At 37.4% G+C, this 24,864-nt stretch overlaps 1 protein-coding gene across 1 annotated transcript; it reads right to left on the reverse strand.

The window, feature by feature from the left end:
• Nucleotides 1-1,309: 1,309 nt before the first annotated feature.
• On the reverse strand, nt 1,310-18,629 carry LOC139736704 (probable thiopurine S-methyltransferase). Its single transcript, XM_071647453.1, has 9 exons — nt 18,439-18,629; nt 7,506-7,623; nt 6,760-6,849; nt 5,854-5,986; nt 5,087-5,139; nt 4,597-4,671; nt 3,287-3,372; nt 2,507-2,551; nt 1,310-1,553 (listed from the first exon to the last, which is right to left on the reverse strand). The coding sequence occupies exons 2-9, from the start codon at nt 7,577-7,579 to the stop codon at nt 1,435-1,437; spliced, it is 675 nt and encodes a 224-aa protein (XP_071503554.1). The 5' UTR covers nt 7,580-7,623; nt 18,439-18,629; the 3' UTR covers nt 1,310-1,434.
• Between the last annotated feature and the right edge of the window lie 6,235 nt (nt 18,630-24,864).

Genomic DNA, 24,864 nt, shown 5'->3' on the forward strand with positions numbered 1-24,864 from the left:
CTTGTAACAACTATGACAATATGTCACTGATAACAAATTTTATAATACAGGGCCCTGGTGTGTAAGAATCTACTCAAAGTTCCACCAATGTGAAAAATATTTCAGTGAAGGAAAAAGAGACTGCTAAAAACTTGAAAGATACATGAATTACAGTTTGTGTCATTAAAATTTCATGAGCAAGAATGAGTTTTTCTTTTCCTGTATCAATACATTGCTGAGAGCTCATATTGGCTTGTCATGCCTGAAGAAAGCACATACCATCATCAAATTCAGTACAAGTGTGTTAAGTTGTTTTTGTATTTGTATCTGTTTTGCACCATTTCATGCCTGCTTAAAGGCACTCGGTCATGGCGAGTAGTTTGTGCGGCACGGAGGCGAACGCAACATGCTGCCACCCCCATTCTGTATCAAATGTAGTGACCCCGAATGAGAATAGCGCTGGCTCAATGGGTCAGCGAACAACACTCTAGACTATAAGAGTTCTGTGCTACAAATCTCCTAACCCAAAATGGCTGTCCGACCGAGCCACGAGAGCTTCCGAATGGACGCACACTCTCAGTGGGCATGCGCATGAAGAGAGGACAAAAGAGCCACGCGTCTTCAGGCCTCTCTCCTCCAATTACCGCAGCTTGCGGTGACAATGTTTGTGTATGATGCATACACACACAACGAACACACACACACACGTGTCTCAGTGGCAGCCTTGTCCCACACGTTTATGGATATAGTACCGAGTCTGGCATTGCGTAATTGCATGCACAAACTTCGGTCGTTCGGAGTTTACGTACCATAAGGGATGGCGATCTGCTGCCTTTAACTTTAGCCTCTGAGTATGACAAGGAATTCCAATCCACTGTAATTAAGATATCATGATCCCAGTGGAAAATTGCCTTTTCAAATAATACCCTTTTTAAACATTTTCCTCTTCAGGCATGCTCAATCTGGTACTTGCCTGTAACTTTCTAAGCTTTTAAATCAGCATTATTCAGTCCCTCTCAGAAAACCACACACAGAATAGGTTAAGGGCACAAAGTCACTTGTTTCTGTGGAAGATTAACAGTCACAGATTAATGCTTAGAAGAATGTAAATTTGATGATATGTTTGAAAAATAGAAGTTCGCTTTTCCTTTGAAACTGAATTTCACTACAGTACCTCCTGTATAAAAGTTGAGTGATACAATACTCTTAAGAATGAATAATACACATTTTTAAACACATTGCTATGGTACAAAATGTACCAGGGTACTTAGAAAGACTTATTGTGACAGAATGCCAAATATCCTGAATGAATTCAGGTAATTTACATATGCCTTTAAAAGGTCCAAATCCTGGACAGCTACTAAATGACAAACTTCAGAAAAAAAAAAAATGTCTGGTGGAATCTCACGCCCTTCATGATCACAAGCTGAGAATAGACTGTCGATTGTGGGGAGGTTATTTGAGGGTCAGGATACGTATATGCTGTCTCATCCATGCCATGCCCCGGTCCTTGAAGACAGGATTCTTTGTCATATTGTCAGCATCTCGCAGCAACTCAACAGTCATCTTCTCACCTGCAGGACATCAGGTTTTAAGGAGAACACATGCAAAATCAAAGCATTCACTTGTTTCTCTTCTTGAAATCATAATTTCTTCATGTTCATTAGCCATTTCTTATGTCTGTGAATAATAATTATAAGCACTAAAATGGCGAGCATGGATAACACAGCCCATCTTTTGGGAAAAAGGAATACAATGTACTTTTTATTGTTCATTATAGGAAGAATAAAATCTATGTATTATTTTGTTTGTCTGCTTGTTTTTTTCTTAGTCATGATTATTACTTCAATTCATTCTATCAATCCTTTCATTTTTCCCTCTGTGAATCAAACATCTCATAACATGCTGGTTTCACCATCAAATCTCTATGTACAGGAAATTTTACCAAAATAATACCAGCATTAATCAAAACATTACATGTACACTGTAAATAAAACAACAACAATAAAAATAAACACTTCAAAACACAATCATGGAATGTCCCATACCTTTTCATATTATACCTTCTCATACTGAGTGTAATGATACACTGTATTTTCAACAGTTTTACCCTTACTTATGATATTTTCAATAGTAATATCATTCTGTTGCTGTTGTATTGAGGCAAAATCCTTTCTTGGTCATTTCACAATTCTTACTTTAAATAAGGACTCCAAAAAGTCAGGAACATTTTTCCATATAATGATTGTGTTAATGATAATTTAAACAGTTTTATCATTACTGATAATATTTTCAACAGTTTTATCATTGTGTTGCTTTTGTATTGTGGCAAAATATTTGGGTCATTCCATAATTCTTACTTCGAATATGGACTCCAAATAGTTGCGAACACACTCTTTAAGATGATAACATAAACACAATTGATACTAAATATATATCCCAGTACTTTGGGCAGTCACTTTGCTTATCCCAGGGCATTCAACTACTAGAAGTCAAAGAGCTCAGTTCACACAGCAAAGCTACTCACCATACAACTTCTCCACATCTTCTGGTGGCACACTGTGTGGGGGACCTGTGATTGAACAAAAAAAAAAAACATAGCAGGTGGTTGACAAGGCATTAAACATGGGAATTATGTCTTTACATACAAAGTGTGCTACAAAGTAAAATAGCACAAGAAATAAAACTTTAAGAAAACAAAAATCACAAAAAACAACCCCATTAATGGCTTCATTATAACTTCATCTTACCCCCTCCCCCTTTACACAAAACATTTGACCTGCGGTTGAAAAAAAATACCATAGCAGGTGGTTGACAAGGTATCAAACGTGGGAATTATGCCTTTACACAGCAGCCTCATTTTAGGGCAAAATCTACGCATTCAGAGCTTGTGCTATCACATACTATTTTCACACATAATACAGTACATCACAAAATAGAGATACAAATCATACTTTGCCAGATGATTCATCACTTTCTGTGCAAGTTACATAGTATAATGAAATGTAAGCTATATAGCAACCAACATTGCCCGGAAATCACATTTTCACAATAATTTATTGAGTAGTGCCTCAGAGTTGGAGGCACGGTTTGTGATGAAACTGTTGTTGTTTTGTCCTCTGAAAATTTTGTAAAATTCATGAAGTGTAATTGAAAATGTAGCTTGAAAAAAAAAAACAGTCAAAAGTGTGTGAGAAATCATACAAATATATATTTTAAAAAAACTCATGAAAAACAAACCCACTATTAAATGGCTTCATCATAACTTCTCTTCTCCCTTTACACTGGGATTATACATTATACTAACCTTTCATTTCATCTGTGTTGTAATAAAATACTTCATGCAGTATGCGTCCACCTGGGGCTAGCATTGACAGTAAAAGATCACTGTACCTGTTAAAACAAACAAACACAAAAACAACTACTATGGAACCTGCTTACAAAGGCGATCCAATGAAGACCAATGCACAGATACTAAGCACAGGCTGTTTTTAAGGGTACTTTCATTACCACAAAAAAAGTTCTGAAGGGGAAACAAATTCAGAGGTTTTTGTAGACAGATAGTCTTTTCAAACAGGTGGTCATTGAAGCAGGTTTGACTGCAGATTACAGTTGACATGTTGAGAAGTGGAAGTGTGCTTTGCAGTTCAAATGTCAAGTCACAATTACATGTCCATACATACACTGTACTTCAGTGACCTGAAACAGTTGAAGTAAAAAAAAAAAATTGCAGTGCAAGAAAAGTCAGGAACAGAGAAATGACAACTGTTACAACCATGAAGTTGTAATTTTGCACTCTTGACAAATACATATAACCTGGCTGGTAGCCATATTTGCACAGTGCATTATGCTTGTGGAAGTGATGACCCACACATTATCACTGTGTAATTGACTGTGTAATTGACACACCCCAGATCTATCGTCTGGTACAATCTTTGATAAAGTGCTATTTGCAAGCTCCCTGGACTTCGATCAAAGTTCAAGTGAAGATGAGGCTAGGCGTCAGAAGTCCTTCTACCAAGTTGAGGACGATTCATGCCAGTCTGAAATAATGAAGATTGTACTGGACTCTGCTCGAAGATTTTTTTTTTTTTTTCATTTGTTCAAAGATCACATACACCCTCTCATTACTCATATCCACTGATTAAACTGGCCAAGTCTACGAGGTAAGCATCATGCCTGCCATTACAACTTCAACATACAACAGACAAATCACTGATAGTAATACATTCATACATTGATTTATCACACATAGGGGTTTATTTGGGTCTGAGACGACTTCCTCCACCTAATCCTGATGGCGCTTTGCAATAGGAGCTGGCATCTTGACTCTCTGTAAGGAAGAGAGCCCTCACATATGTACATTACGACAGCCACCTACAAACCTCATGACTAGAGATTTTTTTTCCATTTTGTGGTTGCATAATTTCACAAGGTCCACTATCTGATGTTTGACTTTATTCTAATCTAGGCATGGGATGCATTTCAAGAAGTGTGTGAAGAAACCCCAACAGACATTATCATGTCACATACTGAAGTAAAGTTAAATTTACATACAAAATCTGTATCTCAAAATTAAAAGAAAAGAAGAATACATAGATAGCACAAATTGCTCACCTCTGTCTGTCACAGGGATCAATGGCAACCAAGGAACCCCTGTCCCACACAGCATCAAAATTGCCAGCAAAATCCCTGCATAGATTCAGGATTAATGATTAGAACATGAAAATCTAGTCAGAAGTTCAAGGCTAAAGTACTTACTTTTAATGTTCATCAAAAGCAACAGTTCAGAACTGGTTTAGAAACAAATGCACACAGTGACTCATTACCATAATTCCAAGAAAAAAAAATAAACACAGTTATTGGGATTCTGTGAAAAAAAAAAAATGTTCAACAGTATTATACAGACTGTAAGATTTGTTCTTTTTTATTTGTGAAGCACAGGACTTTGGGGCTTTTTCATTGACCTTCTACAATAAAATGCTCCGTCTCCTTCATGCAATACCATCTCCAACCTTCAAAGCCAATTTTTCTGAAAATTGAGCGACTTTGGAAACCAAACTTCTAAATGTTTCTGTGGAAGGCTGGCAATAATGTACCGACTTACTTGCTGAAGTGAAACAAATCACACTTGAATAACTTGATCTTGCCATCTTCAGTCTACAGAAAAGAGAGGAAAGAAAAACAAATCTTTACTTACAATGAACTGGCACAAAATTATTTGAAGTCCATTCAACAAACACAGTTGTGTTGAGAAATAATATGTTGAGAAATTAATATCCTTGTCAACTTCAGCATTACAATCTTATTGAATTTTGCCTGTTGCTTACTTCCATTTTACTCCCCCCCCCCAAATGTAGGCAAAATCTAAAGCTATTCTTTGCACATTTAACAGTTGTGGTTGGACATACAATGCACAAACACACACACGCATGACACACATACACAGTTGCACCATACCCACACACAAACTGGCAAAAATGAAAGGTGATAGAACACTGTATTGCACTAATATCTGCTGTTAAAGTGCACGAAGAAAATATTGATGTCTTATTGGCATAGCATAGGTCCATACAGAACAGACTTCACTTGGAACAATCTCACTGCACATTGATTACAAATCTAGATCCCACACATATGGGGTAAATGTTGAAGAAATTACCTAACTTTTTTTTTCCAAGTACACATATGCCTGTGAAGTACATTTCTCCAAAAAAAAAAAAAAAAAAAAAAAGATGGGGGAGAAATTGTCTTATGTTATCCTCATCAGAAAACATAAAGGAACCTCTAAGTTTGTGACAAATTTGACACCTTTGGCACTAGAATATTAAATAAAGTTAGTACAATGGCATCAAACCATCATTTATTTCATACCTGGTAGAGCTTCCCTCCTTCCAGTCCTGGAACATCGCTCTCTTTGAAGGAAAGTTTCTGCTCATCAAAGAACTCCTTGATAGCTTGTTCGACTCCTTCCAACCCAACCACTTCATGACCTTCATCCACCAACCTGTTGATGGACAGGAAGCACAGATAGTTGGTTCATTTAAACTCAATAAAATATACTCACTCCAGCTTGTTGCTTGTCTACTTACGGTATCTGTCAGTGAATAAAGAATTTGAATGGTCTATGATATGTGCCACAGACTTCAACTGCACCTCTAACTGATGCTGACACACTTACCTGTAAAAATGAAGAACTTAAGAGAGCACCTTAACCTGTTAAGGACGAGACCCAAGTATCCTTGGGGAGGTACCTATGGGAAATGTGTGTTGTAGCAAATTGAGCCCGTCCTCAATGGGTTAATAATGATGCTGTCTCAATTTTTGTAAAAGACCCCAGAGCATGTCAGTGTTTCACTCTTGATTATTTTAATTTCCCAAACCCATTATTCATGTTCCTGTTTTTTGTGTGTCTCTTCCCTGAAATACTCCACTCAATTACTCCGTCTGCAATATTGACTGATCCAAATGATAGACACACACATACACACAAAAATACGAGTTGTGTAACTATGATTATACACTGATTGCCTGCCAGCTTTGGAAACAGACCACAAACACAAGGGCATGCCTTTTGACAGGCAGATTATTGATTGCCAAAAACCAATTATGAAGCTTTGCTGCCCTGGAGTTGACGGTCGACAAATATGTCTGAAATATAGTCCAGTTTCAAGATGTCAGGTAATATATCTCACTGCCCCTGTAGTTGACTTTGTCTTTGCTCAGATTTGATTGAGATCTTGCAATGAAGAAGTTTCTACAGTGCCTCGCATCACATACCATTTCATGTCCAGAGTTTTGCCACAGAGAGGCACAAAGACTCGGCTAGGTGTCTTCACGAGGAGTTTGTCCTTGAAATCCAGTAGGGCTCTGGCAGAAAATAAAACAAACACAAATAAAGAACAACATACACAAGTAAACCCAATCATTAAGCCAACATTTTCCTGTATTGGAAATGAACATTTTGATATGAAGACCCTCGATTGTATTTAATCAGCACTTACTCATATCAGGCATTACACAACTTTATTCATGGCAAATGTGTATTTTTGACAACAGAATTAATTTTGGACTCACTCCTTATAACAGAATGGGGATTGTCATCATGCAAATCCATTATGAATATAAAAAAAAAATCATGCAATGTTTACCAGATTGAAATATCATTTGTTCAGCATGACAGTAACTAAAATTAAAACAAGATAGACAGAACCCAACAGACAGTTCTGTTATTCATTTCGAGCAAACTCAAAGTTTGGGCTCAACTGTGATTAGTCACTACATTGTACTGCACAGTCATCCCAGGTCATAATTTGGACAGAGTTCGGAAAAAGGACAGAAAAATCATATCGTAATGTATTGGCAAATCTTGTTTCAGTCCCACTTGAACACATCAAACATCAGTGGCAACTGTTCATTTCTGCACAAAATTATCAATGATTGTTCTATATTTGTTGTTGTTTTTTGTGTTTATTAATACACTTGTAGATGACAGAAGAAAGCTGAGCACTGATAAATCAACTCACTCGTGGATGTGGCTCCGATGAAAGCCAGTCCTCCCAGCGGCCCATCCTTCCTCCCATTCTTTTAGCTGCGGCATGAGGACAGACGTCTTTCTCCTGATGACCTAAAGATGCAAAGCTCCTGCGGATCATAAAAAGGACAACTGTAGGCATTCTCATGATAGAGGTCTCCCAACATCCCAAAATTTCTGCATGGGTCTTGTGATCACTAATCCTCACCCACTCCCCAACCTTACTTGCATGCTGTGAGGTACTTATAATTTCTTGACCAACTTTTCATGTAGATGATTGTCCCTGTGTGTCTGGCTTCAAAAACCCTCTCATACAGAACTACCAAAGTAAAAACATGTCATGAAACTCCTCCAAACAGACAGATTTTTCTGTCTAGGCTCAATGCGTACTGTTTTCTCTGGCAGGCCTACAGGGCTACTAAAACCATTAAATCCGATATCTGGTGGACAGTAAAAAGAAAAGTAGTGGCCTGAAATAACAGAAACATATTATAGAAATCTACTTAGAATCTTAACCCCTTGAGGAGGAGTCCCAAGTATACTTGGGCAGGTACATGTATATATGGGAAATGCTTGATATAGCAAAATCAGACCGTCAGTGCCAGATTGGACCACCAATAGTGGGGTGGCTTAGTGACAAATATACTGATAATCGTGACACGCCGGACAAAAGTGTCATTTTTTCCTCAGACACTTGTATATATATGAGGATCAAAATTAGGGGGTGCTCCAAGAAATCTGCCAACAGAAAAAATGAGAAATTACCCTTAATTTGTACATAACAATAATGTCTGAATTCAAAGACTATACACAGGGCATTCGCCAGGTTTCTGTACAATGCAATGCAATGTACATGGTTGCTAGTCTTAAAATTTAGACCCTTAATACAACATATTATGTGCATGTTTACAATAATACACCGTTTTTACTGATTTTCCTATAGTAACAAGTGGTTTAGTCTGTGTTGCAGACCTGAGGGAGGTGTGTTGGAACAGTCCAGTTTTCTTAAGCACCTTTTCATTAAATGATTTGATATTATTTCTGGTAAAGGATCTTTTTTAGTACTGTCTACCTCCTGTAGAGAAATGGCAAAGAGTGACGTGTGACTCTGGCTCAGATACTTTAAATCTTGGGCAATGACTGAACCAGGTGTAGGACGTATGTCACAGCTCATTTTTTCTCCTAGTACCACTAGTTTACAAGTAGAAGAGCTGCATATTCCATTGAGAACTGAAGGTTTTGGGTATTGCCCTACATATTTCCAAACAAATTTAACCCATTTCCTCCACGATTGTGTGAATTCCATATTAGCGCACGGATTACCCGGTTCCCGCAAGCAATTTTTATAGTCCGCACTTCCCCTCTCTATATGTTTCTTATTTCTTATGGGGGTCATTCAAATGTTAAAAAAGGGTAAAATTCACAGATGAAGTTGAACTTAGACAATTTGAATATTTTTAAATATATATTTATATTTGTAATTTCACTCATAAAGACTTAAAGCGGTTTGAATATTTTTGGTCTGATAGCTATGTATAGACATGTTATTCAAAAGTAAAGGCAATGTTTGATCGGTTCACATTATCCAAAGGGGGTGGGATGTAGTTGGCTTGTGAACAAAGTCTATGGGGAAGTTTACAAAGTTGATAAAAATAAAACAAAATCGGCATAGAGCAGAATCTAAATCACAATATAATATGACAAAATTCCCGACCCCAAAGGCGGTTGATTCTATGACGCTTTATGTCAAAGTACATTCCACCCAAAATACATGTGATTGATAGGAGGAAAAAGTATGGTACATTAAAAACAACAATCGTTCAACTAACCCCTAATAGTCCAGCAGCATATGATTGTTAAGTTTTATCGCCTTGTCGATTGAAGATGATGTTACATAATGACAATTATCAAAGTCAGCTAGATCTACTTGTATATCAAGAAACCAAAAAGAAGGGGTGGGATGGGGTGGGGAGAGAAGAATGAAGTAAGTTATTGGTATCCGTAGTTTTGGTTTTCAGTATATTCATTTTAATTTCCTTAATTCCCGTTAGGTCACCATGGATTGGAGAGTTTGTGTACTAGTACTCTGCCAGGAACAAACACAAGAAAAACTTAAAGGTCCTATGTATACTTTTGGGAGAGTGACTTGAAAAAAAAAATTTCAGGATATCACATTTCATGCATAATATGTGTAGGTCTGGGGGCATTTCATGAAGCATTTTGTCCGACAAGTTGTCAGACAAATTTGCTCTCTGTCAATCAGATGCAAGGATTTCTGTAGCTTGTAACAGTTTGTCAGAAAAATATCCGACCAAACTGCTTCATGAAATGCCCCCTGTTGTATCACAAGACATCCTCCCATACAGTTTTTGCAATCAAAGCAAACATATAAGGAGATATCAGTATTTTTCTCATTAAAGTATAAATTTCGGATGGTTTAGTCTGGAAACATTTTATTATAAAAATATTGTTCACATTTTGTGTTATTAACAAAAAAATAATCAGATGATAAGGAAGAAAGGGAATAGGAAAACGATCTACATAAACCCCATTTCTTTGATTGTGTAATGGATAAAGTTGATCACAAATTAAGATATATATGTAATTGTTGTACGAGCCCCCCTTTTCCAGTACCAACCAGGTTTAAATACATGTTTGTACTTGTAATAGTTTCTCGGTAATCAGAATTATCATTTTATGTTTTGTTTTTGGTAACAGTTCCGGGGAAAGTTAACTCATATAATCATTCTTATATATAATTATACTTAACAAAGATAAAATGTTTGTTAGTATAATGTAATACGATAAGATTGATTTAAAGCTGTGCTACACGAAGCTGTCTCAGTAATTTGTCCTATGTTGTGTTTGTTACTTGTACACCGCCGGAAAATATTCATCCGTTTAACTCTAAAGAAGTAATGTTTGACAAAATTTGTTATAATTCTGGAATGTTGTTATTATGAACTTTGCGGTAGCTGGAGGGGGGGGGGGGGGGGGAGGGACACGGATCACCTGTTTTGGGACACCGTCGCCCAGCAACCTTCGTTGCTGTACTACTTGGGCTTGTTTATAGGTGCTGTTTATACTCATGGATAGTTATGGCAATTTATTGTATCATATCAGGTGATGTTGGCCCCTTGACTGCCGTTGGTTGTCTTAATGTATTAGTTATTTAAAATTCAAAGTTATAACATATTTAAAATAACTGGAGATTGGGAGGCGTTCTGTTGTCAGAACGTTATTTTTATGCAAGAGTGTAATGACGTAATAATTGTGCAAACATTTTTCCCAGGTGACAACACGCCTTTATTTTTTCATCTATTCTCGGCTTTGCTTTTCCCTTCTTATGCACACACACACCTGTAGACACATGTATACCCACGAATGTTATAAGTTAATTGCATAGCCGTTTTGTTCAGTTCGTCAAGATTTGTTGTCTAGATTCTCTTTTCATTCCCCCTCTCACTCACTTTTTTCTTTCTCTCTCTCTCTCTCTCTCTCCCTCCCTCCCTCGCTCTTTTATCAAGGGTACTCACTCAGTGAGACAGATTGGGCTATCTATTATTTTATGTATTTACACATTGTGTACTCGTATTTTGGGCAATTTTGTTTGTATTTGCATATCAGTTTGATGAAAATTTTAACAATAACAATGGAATTGCATTTTTGTGTGTATGTGTTTTTGCATTACTTTGATATAATTGTTCGTACTGATTATAAATCCCAATGGTATAAGAATTAGTTATTTTGGATAGGCGATCCGACTACCAAAAAAACCCACAACAATAACTGGTTCCTTATTTTGTCATTAAGTGGTCGAGAAGTTTAATATGCTCGTGGACGCTGCCTAGTACGTGTAGCACACGTCTTTGTTTGTTAAATAAGTTTATGTTAGGTATTGTATACGAGCCCATGGCCTTGTGTACCATCCGCAACGATGTTGATTCTGTGTCATCTGTGTTCATGTTCGTTTCCTTGTTTTGTCTGTGTTTCATGTTTCTCTGCACGCATTTCGGTTTCCTTTCTTCTTTTAGGTCTGCATATCCCCACGTAGCTGCTGAGTTAGGACCAGGCGGGAGGCCAGTTATTAATTCCCGAATGTTTTATATTCTAACCCATGGCTGACACAATAAATTTTGCTTTTAATTCCTTGAATAATGATGAATTCTATAACACAGTAAGGCACTTTGAATCTGATCATGCAAATATGATCTCCAGTTTATATGAAGATTACATATCCGATAAATACAATACCTCAGCACAAGAATTTGAATATAACTTTGACTCAAATGATCCAGTCCAGAGTCCATCGTGTGTTTATTTGACCGAAAATCAGTATAAAAATCGGATCACGAATACAGTTGATGAAACATTTTTGTTAGCTCACTTTAACATACGCAGTATCAATAAAAATTTTGATAAGTTGCGCTTACTCTTAGAAAACCCAGATCATAAATCTTGCTCCATCATAGGGCTAACAGAAACATGGTTGAACTCTAATATCAGTCATTTATTTTCTTTACCTGGATTCGAATTTGTATTTAGAAATAGAAATGAGAGAGTTGGTGGAGGAGTTGGTTTGTACATCTCGAAAAAATTTAAATATATTATACATGAGGAGATTAGTGTTATGAGCGATGTACTCGAATCCCTTTTTATTGAATTGATAAATCCACATGGAAAAAACATTATGATTGGTGTAATTTACAGGCCCCCTCGGTCGAATTTGAATGATTTTTTGACAGTTTTGCAGGATTTAGTACAAAATCCCATGATATCTATTAAAGATACATTTCTGATGGGCGATTTTAATATCGATCTCATGAAATGTAACTCCCAAAACAGTTCAAAAGAATTTATAGAAACATTAATGTCTGCTTCGTTTTTACCATTAATTTCCAAGCCTACCCGTGTCACCAGCCAATCGGCTACCCTCATAGATAACATTTTTTGTAATGTTCTTCCACTTCCTGAGTCTGGTATCGTCCTCTCAGACATCACTGACCATTTTCCTATATTTGCTCAGGTTCCAATTAAACTGAATAAACAAAATAATTATCATAAGCGTCGTAAGATTACTGCAGATAATCTTACAAGTCTCCAAAACAGTTTAAAAGAACTCGATTGGTCTTCTGTATACAACACTACCGATGTCAATTTGTCTTATGATTATTTCATATCTACTCTTACCTCCGAAATCGATAACCATATTCCCCTGCGTAACATAAAAAATAGATATAAGCAAATTCCAAGACTCCCGTGGATAACCCAGTCTATATTACGATCTATAAATAGGAAAAATAATTTGTTTTATAAATATAGATGTAATCCCACTGAAAAAAATAAGAAAAAATATGTTTCATACAAAAACACACTCATCAAATTATTGCGTACGCAGAAGAAATTTTTTTATGTTAATCAGATAAGCAAATATAAAAATGACATTAAAAACACATGGAAAACATTAAAGAATGCTATGAATACACCTAACAATTCATCTAATATTTCTGAAGTTCGGTGGGGCAATGCCTCCAGCAACACTCCCGCTGGCATGGCTGAAATTTTTAATGACTTCTTTTCTTCAATTGGAAAAAATCTTTCTCAAAATATTCCTCTTTCTAGTAAATCTTTTAGTGATTTTTTAGATACACCTAACTCTAAAACTATATTTCTTGACCCAACATATAAAGAAGAAATAATAAAGATTGTTGCCAATTTGAAAGAAGGTAAAAGTCCTGGCCACGACGGAATTGACAACTATTTGATAAAAAACATAATTCCTCAAATAGTGGATCCCTTAGTACATATTATCAACTCATCGCTTGCAACTGGCCATGTGCCAAATAGCATGAAAATTGCGAAAGTAATTCCTATTTATAAGAAAGGGGAGAAGGATGATGTCAATAACTATAGACCCATATCTTTATTATCTTCTATTTCTAAGATTCTTGAAAGAATAGTCTACACCAGGACAGTACGTTTTCTTAAAACCTGCGACATATTTTCAAACTTTCAATTTGGATTCAGGGAAAATCACAGCACAACACACGCACTACTTGCCCTCATCGACAAAGTCACACACGCACTCGACACACGTTCACACACAATAGGTATCTTCTTGGACTTCTCCAAGGCCTTTGACACGATTAACCACGGAATACTTCTCGCCAAACTGTCTCATTATGGAATACGTGGAAAGGCCTTGGAGTGGTTCACGAGTTACCTATCAGAAAGATCCCAATTTGTACATGTCAACGGCTTTGACTCTCAAAGTAAAACAATTGCATGTGGTGTTCCACAAGGGAGTTTATTAGGCCCATTGTTATTCATTATTTATATTAATGATTTTCATAGATCCTCGGAGAAACTATCATTCATATTATTCGCGGATGACTCTAATCTTTTTTTTTCCCACCCTGACCCAAATATCTTAATAAGAACAGTCAATGAAGAATTGATAAAGGTCATACAATGGATACACGCAAACAAATTGTCATTAAATATTCAAAAAACAAAAGTTATGCTTTTTAGTAATTCTTTAGATAGCCTCCCAGGCAATATAACATTTGATACTACTCCCTTAGAAGAAGTTTCTTCTTTTAAATTTCTTGGTGTTTGCGTTGATAACAAGCTTTCATGGAGGAATCATATTGATAACATATGTAAAATTATTTCACGTAACATTGGCGTAATGAATAGATTAAAATATTATCTTCCTTCATCTGCATTATTAACTCTTTATTCTAGTTTGATACTCCCTTATTTAAACTACGGGATTCTTGCTTGGGGTAATACATATCAGATGTTACTTGATAAACTTCTTTTATTGCAAAAGAAAGCGCTTAGAATTGTTTTTAATTTACATACCCGAGAACATACAGATGCTTTGTTTTCTGACCATAAAATATTAAAAGTAAATGATTTGTATGTGTTTCAACTTGGTCAGTTTATGTTTAATTACAACAGTACCTTTTTACCTAAAATATTCCACGATTTATTTCATCGAAACAGTCATGTTCATAACTATCCCACGCGACGATCCGACGAATTCCATCTTCCGTTAATGAGAACCGCACATGCCCAAAATACATTTCTTTATACTGGACCCAGACTTTGGAATAATTTAGATAATAGTTTAAAAGATTCCCCCAAATTTGTCACATTTAAATATAAACTCAGAAAACATTTACTTTCTACTTATAATCTTAGATAATTTAAATTGCTATAATTTATGCTTGAGCTTTCACCTGTCCTGATGTCGCAGCACTTGGCGTGTTCTGTGTGCAGACCTCTCTTCTTTCTTCTCTCTTTTTCCTTTCCTGTCTATTGTTCTTCGTAGACTTGTATTGTTACCGTCTTCTCTCCTCTCGGTACTGTCTCGCGTCCAACAGTGTATATGCGTGTGGGTAATTGAATGTGTGTACGAATGTATTGTCCTTGTCTTATTTTCCCGGTACATGTGGTTCAATGAACAGTGTCCGGGCACTATAGCATTGGTATTCTATATTTTTTTTCCCGACCTGTGTATCTCAAAATAACTACATGTATATTGTTATAGAATAGTATATCATTCACTCATTATTTATCTAGCGATCCACGTCCGACAAGCTTTGCTTTTTAGTGGATCACTATTTTCCATGATCGAATTTACTTTCCGCTCGCCCACGTAGTATTTGTACAGTGTTCCTCTTTATTATTGTACATATATGTTGTTCTATAATTTGTCTCGTATATTACATGAATCTTTTGCAAGCGTTTGAACAATATCAGTTAATGACATGTATACATTGTACTATGTTTTTGATTTTCGTTGATTGGAAATAAACTATGATTGAATTGAATTGAATTGAATTGAATTGAACAATACTTAACATTGATATATATACAGATTCATTCTTTTTTAAACAGAGGTTCTTTCTATCCGTAACTCACACTTAAGAATAATATTATTTTCAAGCACTAATTCTGGGTTTTTGCCTTTAATTGTCCACAAAAAGGAGGACTCAAGGCATAAAAGGTGTATGCTTTATTTTTGGAAAAATGTTGAGGAGATCAGGAAAATTATATATTATATTGATGTAGATTTTGGACCTGAAGGAGCAGTTGAAGCATTTTTACGAAACAATGCCTTGTGGCATCGTTCTTATCATCAAAAATTAATAATGACAAACTCAAATGAAAATTTGAGGGGGGGGGGGGGAAGAAAAGACGAACATAATGACATGAGACAGCTTTTTAAAGATTAAACGCTACAATAGACAATGCAGCCTCTTTTCTCAGTTCATACTTATCCAGAGTGTGTGCTTTCTTTCCAGTACCGGTATTATTATTCAGATAGGTTAGGGGAATCCATTTGAATTGAGTGATACATCATTTTAAAACTTAGAGTCTGCTCTTTCAGAAGCTGTCCTTCAAGGACAAGTCCACCTTCATGCGCACGTGGATTGAGTGAATACAACAATATTAGTAGGACACATCACAGAAAGCTTGGAAAAAATCGCACAATCCGTTCAAAAGTTATGATTTTTTAAAATGTCTGCACAGTCGCGGCTGGATGAAAAGACTACCACAGTGTATGATGTCACATGCGCACATTGTAAGGAATATAAAAAGAGAATTTCACAAAACCATACTTTTTGAGTAAAGTTCACATTTCTTTGACTTGCTACTGACGCATGTTAAGGGTAATATTATTCCCCCTGCCTTCTGAAAGAGAAGTCGAGTATCCTTTTGTAAGTGAAAACATTTTGAATTTTCTTTATTCATTCTTTATATCGTTGTACACATGTGACGTTACAAGGTACAGTAGTCTTCTCATCCAGCCTCGACTGAGCAGAAACTTCAAAAATTCATAACTTTAGAACGGATTGTCCAATTTTCCTCAAAACTCTCACTGATGTGTTCTACTATTGTTGCTGCATTCACTCAACCCACATGCTATGAAGGTGAAAAATCTTTGTCTGGCGACTTTTTGTTGATCAATTATACCAACCCTGATGGAAATCTCTTCAAATTCATGGACGTTCTAAAGTCTCCTTTAAGTTTAACCAAAATCTATATATGTAGTTGCCATGGCAACGTACCACTTAACACTAATCAAAAGTATTTCAAACCTCTATACATCCCGTCGATCAGTTGTACCTATTCACATGGAATCTCTTCCAAACTGAAAAATAGCCTCCTGTAACTAACTTCAACTAAAAATCCTATTTTTGGGTTGCCATGGCAACGTAAAAATCAACAATTATATTTGACCCCTGCTTTATACTCTTGGTACCTTCTATATAACGTTCATATCAAATTTTGTGAAAATTGAATCTTCCTACCTGGAGAAATAAACAAAAACATGATTTTTAGAAAAAGTTCATTGACCTTTGACCTTTGGAAAATTCACTCCAAATTCAATCAAAATATCTTACTTGTTCTCAATATTCTTCCTGCCAAGTTTTATCCAGATTGGATATTCCTGACTTGAGAAATAGCCAAAAAACCTATTTCACAAATAAAGTTCATTGACCTTTGACCTCTGACCTCCTTCCCAGCATCAATTTTTTTGGAGCACCCTATTTTTTGAGAAGGTACGTCATGAAGTACCTTTGGTGAAAAAATCATGCTTTTGTCCGCCGTGTCACGATAATTTCACTAAGCTACCCCACTACAAAGGATAGCCTTTATTTAACTCTTTATGTGCCACATTTGCACGTCGGACTCAGTCGACAGCGGGCCAACTTCACATATTCCGCTCAAACGCACAAACCCACCCAAACACATCTGGCTTCACGGAAGGGCCTACGTTCAGACATGTGTTTAAATTGTCCTATTATTGACAAAAAATGCTAGATAATCAAACAATTAGAATATCATTTGCCATTTCAAGCAGTCTCTTTTTGGGGCCCACCTTGCATATTAACAGCATAACTACGAAATACTACAAAATTCAACACTAGGTCAGACATATCAATGTACAAAATTACACCCTGTCGTACCGCTGTAGATACCCTGGGGGTGTTTCACGAAGAATTTAATTCAAACTCAGAATTGAAGATTGACTAAAAATTAGTTGCTCAACTTTCTAATGAAAATGAAGATTTGGGAGAGTTTTTTTTTTCCCATGTAGCCATTGATAATACCACTAACAGTTACACCAGATCAACAACAAATAATGGAATTATTCTGTAGATACTCATAAATCTGAAGACTAGCTGGATGTGGTACAGTGCAGGACCATTCGGTATAAGGCACCGGGTAATATTGAAGCCACGTGAAGTGGGTGTTGATTAGGCTAACGAAATTGAAAAGGGAAACCAGTGGAATACCATAACTTTTAGTCAATCGTAAATTAAGTTCGACTTTGTGGGACGAAACACCCCCCCCCCCACCCCAACACACATCAACTACATTACATAATGCAAGCACAAACCCGCCTGCAGGATTACCCCTTCCCTTAAATTGTCTGATTTTGTGTGATTGTGAAGCTTTATTTAGTTTATTAGAATCAAGCCTCAGTCAAATCATCTCATATCACAATGAGTAGAAACGGCGTACCTACATGATAATCGCATGTTGTAGAAAAAATTATGCATTCTCTCCAATTTAATCAAGATACCAGCAACAACCAACAAGCAACAAGAATTAAGAAGGAACATCTGACATCCGCGGGAGAAAACCAATCAACGATGCACTGATGCCGTGATGGTGAGATGCCATGATGGTGAGCCAGGCCGACCAGACTCTGTGCCAAGCTTCGCGGCGGCGACAGGGCTGTGTACATGTACGTAGCTCCGATTCTACAACTCAAGCAACGTACTGTTATAACTTATAGTTTAAAAGAAAGTTACACAAAGTTTATCAGAAAAAGAATACTGGATAGCCACAGTGATAGGGAAAAAAACCCCGGTAATTCTCCTCCTTTAAACTATACAAACCTTATTCTAGCAGTCGCTCAGTGCGAAGAGCAACGTCGGTAGTCTTCAGCAGGGGGGATGGTCTTCAGGCTGGTGTCGGTAGAAAGCGGATTGTTCCGTTTGGTTTCGTCAGGGTTCCGGTTGCATAACACAATTTTTTTCTTTCTATCCGGAGCGCTAGCGTGGGTCACGCTCACACCCCCGTACCAACGATCTCGTTGCCTGTTACCTCAGCAGCTCTGCCGATGCGATCCGGGAGCCAGCCCACGAGTTGGTATGTGGAGCCTTTCCTCGCCACGCTCGGCTGTGGTTACGGGAATACCATTCGCCCACGCCCGTACAAGACACAAGTCAACGCAGCGTACGCGCTCGTTTATGTAAACAGTCGTAGAAATTTTAGCCAACTCATCGTCGCGTCGATACCTCAAAGTCCAAATTGGCCTGGTAAAAAGTCAGATCCTCTTTATAGAAAGCTGTATTGGACAGTGCGGACACGATATTGAATATGAAAATCATTAGGACAGTAAGAGGTGGTAATATGCAGGGTCAGGGCCGGAGCGGATTCCTTAAATTTCCGGTGGGGGGGGGGGGGGGGGGGGCGAAGATTAAAGGGGTGGGCACGTCCCGGCCTCCATTTTCACCGACAAATTTGCTATCAGCCAATCAGACGCAAAGATTTCAGGAGCTTTTAACAGTTGTCAGTGTAAATCACTGACAAAAAGTTTCATGAAACGGTCCCCTGGACGTCGATTCGTTTATCTTCCGCGTATAAAGAAAGTGTATATAGTCCAGGCTAGAAGGCACCCAACCTTGTTTTTTGATATATACAATGTTTTTTTATGGTTTCTTGTCAATTCGATGGTGCTGATTCCAAATCCGATTGATGCCACTCGCGTAACCTTGAGCATTTTCGGCAAAATGCAAAAATCCAAAATGGCCGCCAGATATGCTAATTCGGCCGTGATAAACACAATAATGTGCATTATGTGACCAATCATTCCACCAAACTTTGTACATTTTTGTTCCTAGAGTTAATCCATCTGCATTTGCAAGCGAATTTTCATTTCATATAGGTTCATTTAGCATTTGAAGCTCATTTTTTTTAATTCAAAATGGCCGCCATTCCTATGCTTATGTACTGTATGAAGGGCAAAACATATGCATGGAAATATAAAACAAATTTACTGTATTTCCAGTCCCGTACCTACGTTATCATAAAGTGTTGCATGTGCAATATGTTGGGTGTCACTTACAATATATAGGGAGCCTACATATATGAGCATTAACCTTATGATGTTGAACACAATTTCTTATATATTTCATTTTGTCTCAACAAAAGTCTCAACAACTTGTTCACCAAACGTCTCGCAAGGAATCAATATACCATCATATTCTACATACAGGTTGAATATAAAAATGTAATACTAACACAATATATTAAGGAGCCTAGATACATGGTATTTATCAAATAATGTTTAAAATGGAAGGGAAGCTAAAAAGCAAAGCTTGTAATATATGCATTCCCCTAAAACCATATTAACAAAGTACAGAAAAACACTGTACAGTAAGTGCAGAGATACATGGTTGCAAACAAAAACACATCGGACATTAATGACACAACTAAAAACCCTTTACATTGTAGATTTTTTTTTCCAGCAAGGAGTTGGGGGGGGGGGGGGAGCAGTCCTAAGGCGAGTTCGAAATGGATCATAACCTTCATCACTTTGATATAATTTGATTTAGCAGTGCCGCCTTGATATTATCGAGCAAACCTGATTTTCTTATTGAATTAAAACAACAACAAAAACTGTTGAAGGCATAAACGAAACTGTCCTATAATGCAATACTGTACGAACTGTTCATTAAACATCAACCAAGGACCAATGTGAGATACCTCTTTCAGTTCTCTCACAGTTCCCAGGTGTTGATACACTTTGACATCATGGTCTCATTCAGTCTTGTCTTAAAACTAAAACTGTCATTTTTGTTGTCTTTAAAGAACCCTTTAATTGTATGTTTAGCAGCAGGCGACATCAGCCCCAAATTTGCAGAATTCTCAGGCTAAAGACGCATATAAGTCCTGCAATTGTTTTAATTGCAACCACATCTGGTGATGTTCAGCACTTCCTCAGGGGTCAGAGGGCGATTATTTGCCATAGAAACAGGATGAAGACATGAAGACTTGCTTGATCACCACCCGTTGAAGCCCTATGGCTTTGTTGCCAGGCCAGAGACAGTGTTGTAGGTAACTTGGGTGGTATCAGAGATGACATCAGACCAGCATCTGCACCAACCTGTTTTGGGGTCAAAGCTTTCAAGTTACAGTAGGGAAATCTAGGCTTGTGGGATTTCAGGCGCATTGATGGCAGGTTGTTCAAGGGGGCATTTCATGACGTGTTTTGTCAGATCTTTTCTTTTTGACAAACTGTTATAAGCTATTAAATTCCTTGCATCTGATTGGCTGAGAGCAATCCGCTTCATGAAATGAAAACGCTTCATGAAATGCCCCCCCCCCCCCTCCCCCCATGCTATCGTGTTTGGAAGGTCAGGGTATGCGTTGACGGCACTGGTGACACTTGCCATCCTTTCCTTCCAGTGTGAGGGATAGTGATCGAGTGCCAGTGAAGGAGGGCGGACTTCCTTAGCCTATGCTTGGAAGGCTTGCCACAGAGGGCTACCTTAAACATAGCGTTATCAAGATGGTCACTAAGATGTAAGATATGGGTCTGATGATAATCTAATAAAGGTTGGGGCAAAGTCTCCAGAAGATGAAGTACTCCACTATTGTCTTGAGATGGGTCAGTACTCGGCTCATGTCATCCAAGGACTTTCTATGAGACGTGAAGGCAAGATCATTAATTTTGCAAACTCCATACGTGAAGTGAATGTAATGTCACCACATGTTAAAAAGACCTCTAGTGGAGTTAGTTTACAGCCACCATTGAGGAGGCCATCATTCAGAGTCCTAACACAGCTGTTCTGGTTACCAAGAACAATCCTGAATCTGCAAATGCTGAAGATTAAAGACAAGCAATGTGAAGTTGTTATAACACTGCTTTCAGAATGAGGCAGCACTGTACAGATCTCAGTCTCCCTCGACATCATAGGCCTATACTCAAACACATTCACTCCGAAAAAACGGTGGTAAAATTCATTACCATATATAATTAATTTGGGTTAACATTAAAAACTTTGGGGCATTGTTTTCATTTCAGAGATTTGACAACAGGAAGCGAGGTGGTCCCTTTTGTCCACTTTCCTCTGCCTCATGTTCTTTCTCGGATGAGGGGACTGAAAAGTTTGTATAATATCGCTATTAGATAATGAAGAACAGGACAGTTAACTGGAAATTTCATTTGTGTCATCATCTAGGATTCAGCCTTTTAATTTAGTAAATCAGAATGAATATTTTGATGTTGAACATCTCAAGGCAAGTAAGTATCAAATGTTCATATCTAATAATTCCTGATAAACGATCTTAATGTTGGCGTCAATTCAAGTTTCAGTGGATTTTTCCAAATACCTTGGGAAAAAAATTAGCTTGAGGTAGCAAATTTGGATGTTTGCATCAAAAAATAAAACAGCCTTTGTTAGTAACAACCTTCTGATTTATAATCAGCACACAAATTGGTAAACAGTGTACCTGAGTGACAGAAAAAAAAAGAAAATTTATTTATTTCACACGCTCTGCCGTTCATACTGTGCAGGGGTATATGAGTGGCGTCCATTTTGAAGTTTTGTATTAAGAAGAATATAATAAGCCTAAAAACAATAAACTTTCTGTTTGTTTGCTTGTTTGCTTGTTTTGCTAGTGGCACTCATCAGATTTGCATTGCACATGCAAAACTTGATAAAAGTGTAGGTATGTGACTGAAAATTCGTCTTCTATTTCCATGCATATTTTTTTGCCATTCATATACTATAGTAGTACACGAGTATAGGAGTGGCGGCCATTTTGAATTGAAAATAAGCTTAAAATACTAAAGGTACCTCTTCAAATGAAAAATTTCTTGCATGTGCAAGTAAAATTACCCAAGGAACAAAAATTTAAAAAACTTTGATGGAATAATTTGTCATAAAATTGACATAACTGGGATTATCATAGCCAAATTAGCATACTAGTATCTGGCGGCCATTTTGGATTTTTGCGTTTTGCCGAAAATGCTCAAGGTTACGCAAGTGGCATCAATCGGATTTGGAATCAGCACCCTCGAATTGACAAGAAACCATCAAAAAACATTGTATATATCAAAAAACAAGGTTGGGTGCATTTTCTATGGAGCCTAGCCTGGACTATATACGGGTGTGTGTGTGTGGGGGGGGGGGGGGGGGGGGGCGCCCGATACGTCAAGGCGCCCGATCAGAAATCTCTCAACGACAACTCTAGCCTGATAAATATTTTTGTTCGTATTCCAAAAACCTCCATTCCACATTACGGAGAGCTTCAAGAGAGACCAAAAATTGGCAGGATCCCTCAGAAGCCTGAAAAAGGTGTTTATAGTGGAATGACTCTTAAAACCCTTAATTAACTATGGTCATTGAAAGACCAAACTAATTTTACAGCAAATTTCTCAGAGATACAGACCTTTTTAAAATTGCCGAACGTTCACGAAGAGACCAACAAGACCATGATTGGGAAATCACTAAAAGATCTCATTTGTCATACTGCCATGAAGATCTTCGAGAGATCAATTAAGATCTCATGAGACGATTCATTATGATTCCTCAATGACCTCTCAATCATGTTTCAGTGATCTTCTCTAAAAATATGGTTTAAAACATCCGGGTCAGAACTGACCCGGAACTGGGTCCGTTGGGGTCACACACCGTTCCGGGTCAGAAATGACAAGGAATGGGGTCAGATATGTCCCCATTCAGAGTCATGAATTGGGTCAGGCTGATCCCATTCGGGGTCTTCATGACCAAATTCCAAGTCATTTTTGACCCGGAACGCAACGGTGTGTGACCCCAACGGACCCAATTCCGGGTCAGTTCTGACCCGGATTTTTTTAGAGTGTTGAACGCTCAATAAGAGATCGCTAAAAGACCATTTTCACGAAAGACTGTTGAAGGCTGAAATTAAGCCATTTCATTTTTTTAGACCATGGAAATCCCGAAATTCATTGGCAGGCCATGCACTCGGGATTATAAAGGACCTGAGATCATGAACGTTCATTGAAAGATCATTAAGAGATGAGGTCTTTCGGTGGTCTTTCAGATCGCTCGAGGTCTTCCCTAATGTGAGATGGGGGTGAAAAAAAAAACACGTTATAATGAGCATGCACATCTTTTATTGTTACAGAGAGTTGTTGAATCCTAACAATGTCACCGTCTCTTGGGTTGAGTTTGTATATTACTGACAAAAGAAAGCCAGAGGATTTTTGTAACTCTTTAATGTTACAGCCAAAGTGAGTGGTACGCTTATAAAGTGGTGGCATTTTAAGAGACAGTAGTTTTGTTTTTTTTTATTTTTTTATTTTTTTGCACGTGTTGCACGAAAAAATGTGGAAATATAAACTATCATAACTTTCTAATTGTTTTCAGTGAAACTTTTACCCTTCTGTTGTATGTCTTTTATCATCATACTAGTATTAGTCAAAGTAAATAGATACATGATCATCAATGCTTTATATTGTTAATTTTGTTTTATTTTGTCTCATTTCCGGACATCTTAACGGTAATATTTTCATGCTTCCGTCGCTGGCGGTCGCTGATGGGGGCATGTTTTTCTGGTTGTCCGTATACTTCGAGTAAAGGCGTCATAACTTCCGTCCGAAATTGGTCGTGTGGATAGCGTAATTTTTTGAGGTGTATGTGACATGACTGGACAAAAGCTGCTCAAGAAGGTTGAATACACACGCTCAAGGTCAAAGGTCATAGGTCACGGTCAAATTCTTAAAATTTCACTTTCCCCCATTATTTCTATCATGCAATTTTCATAAAACGCCATAGTAGTACTCTCTAAAAAGAGAAGAGTAAAAAATTTCACTCTTGAAGGAGTGAATAACAGAAAATAGTGAACTTCGAGTGAAATTGCAGTGAAGTTTGAGTGAAAATATTCATTATCACTAATTTTGGAGTAACCTCACGCAGGGATCACTCAAAAATCTTCGAGAGATTCCTGAGGTCACTCCAAAATTGGTGAAAATGAACACTCGAAACTCACTCTTGTCTGTTATTCACTCCTTCAAGAGTAAACATTTTCACTCTTTTTTTAAGTTTTTTTTATATTTTTTTTAGAGAGAATAAACAAGTATTATGGCAATTTAAAATTCTCCGATTCACTCAACTCCATTCGCTCGACACCAAACAGCGACAGGCCGGACACATGCCCGGTTCCATGTTCGAGATGAGGCGTAAAGGAGATAGGCCTAAACCTATAGACCTAAAAACCTCTTTTCAAGACGATGGGAACAGTCTAGAAATAAGTAAGTTCCACAGCAGGTA

Source organism: Diadema antillarum, unplaced genomic scaffold (assembly GCF_040938485.1).
Source record: "Diadema antillarum isolate AM-2024a unplaced genomic scaffold, OU_Dant_1.0 seq00000662_RagTag, whole genome shotgun sequence".
Classification (NCBI taxonomy): domain Eukaryota; kingdom Metazoa; phylum Echinodermata; class Echinoidea; order Diadematoida; family Diadematidae; genus Diadema; species Diadema antillarum.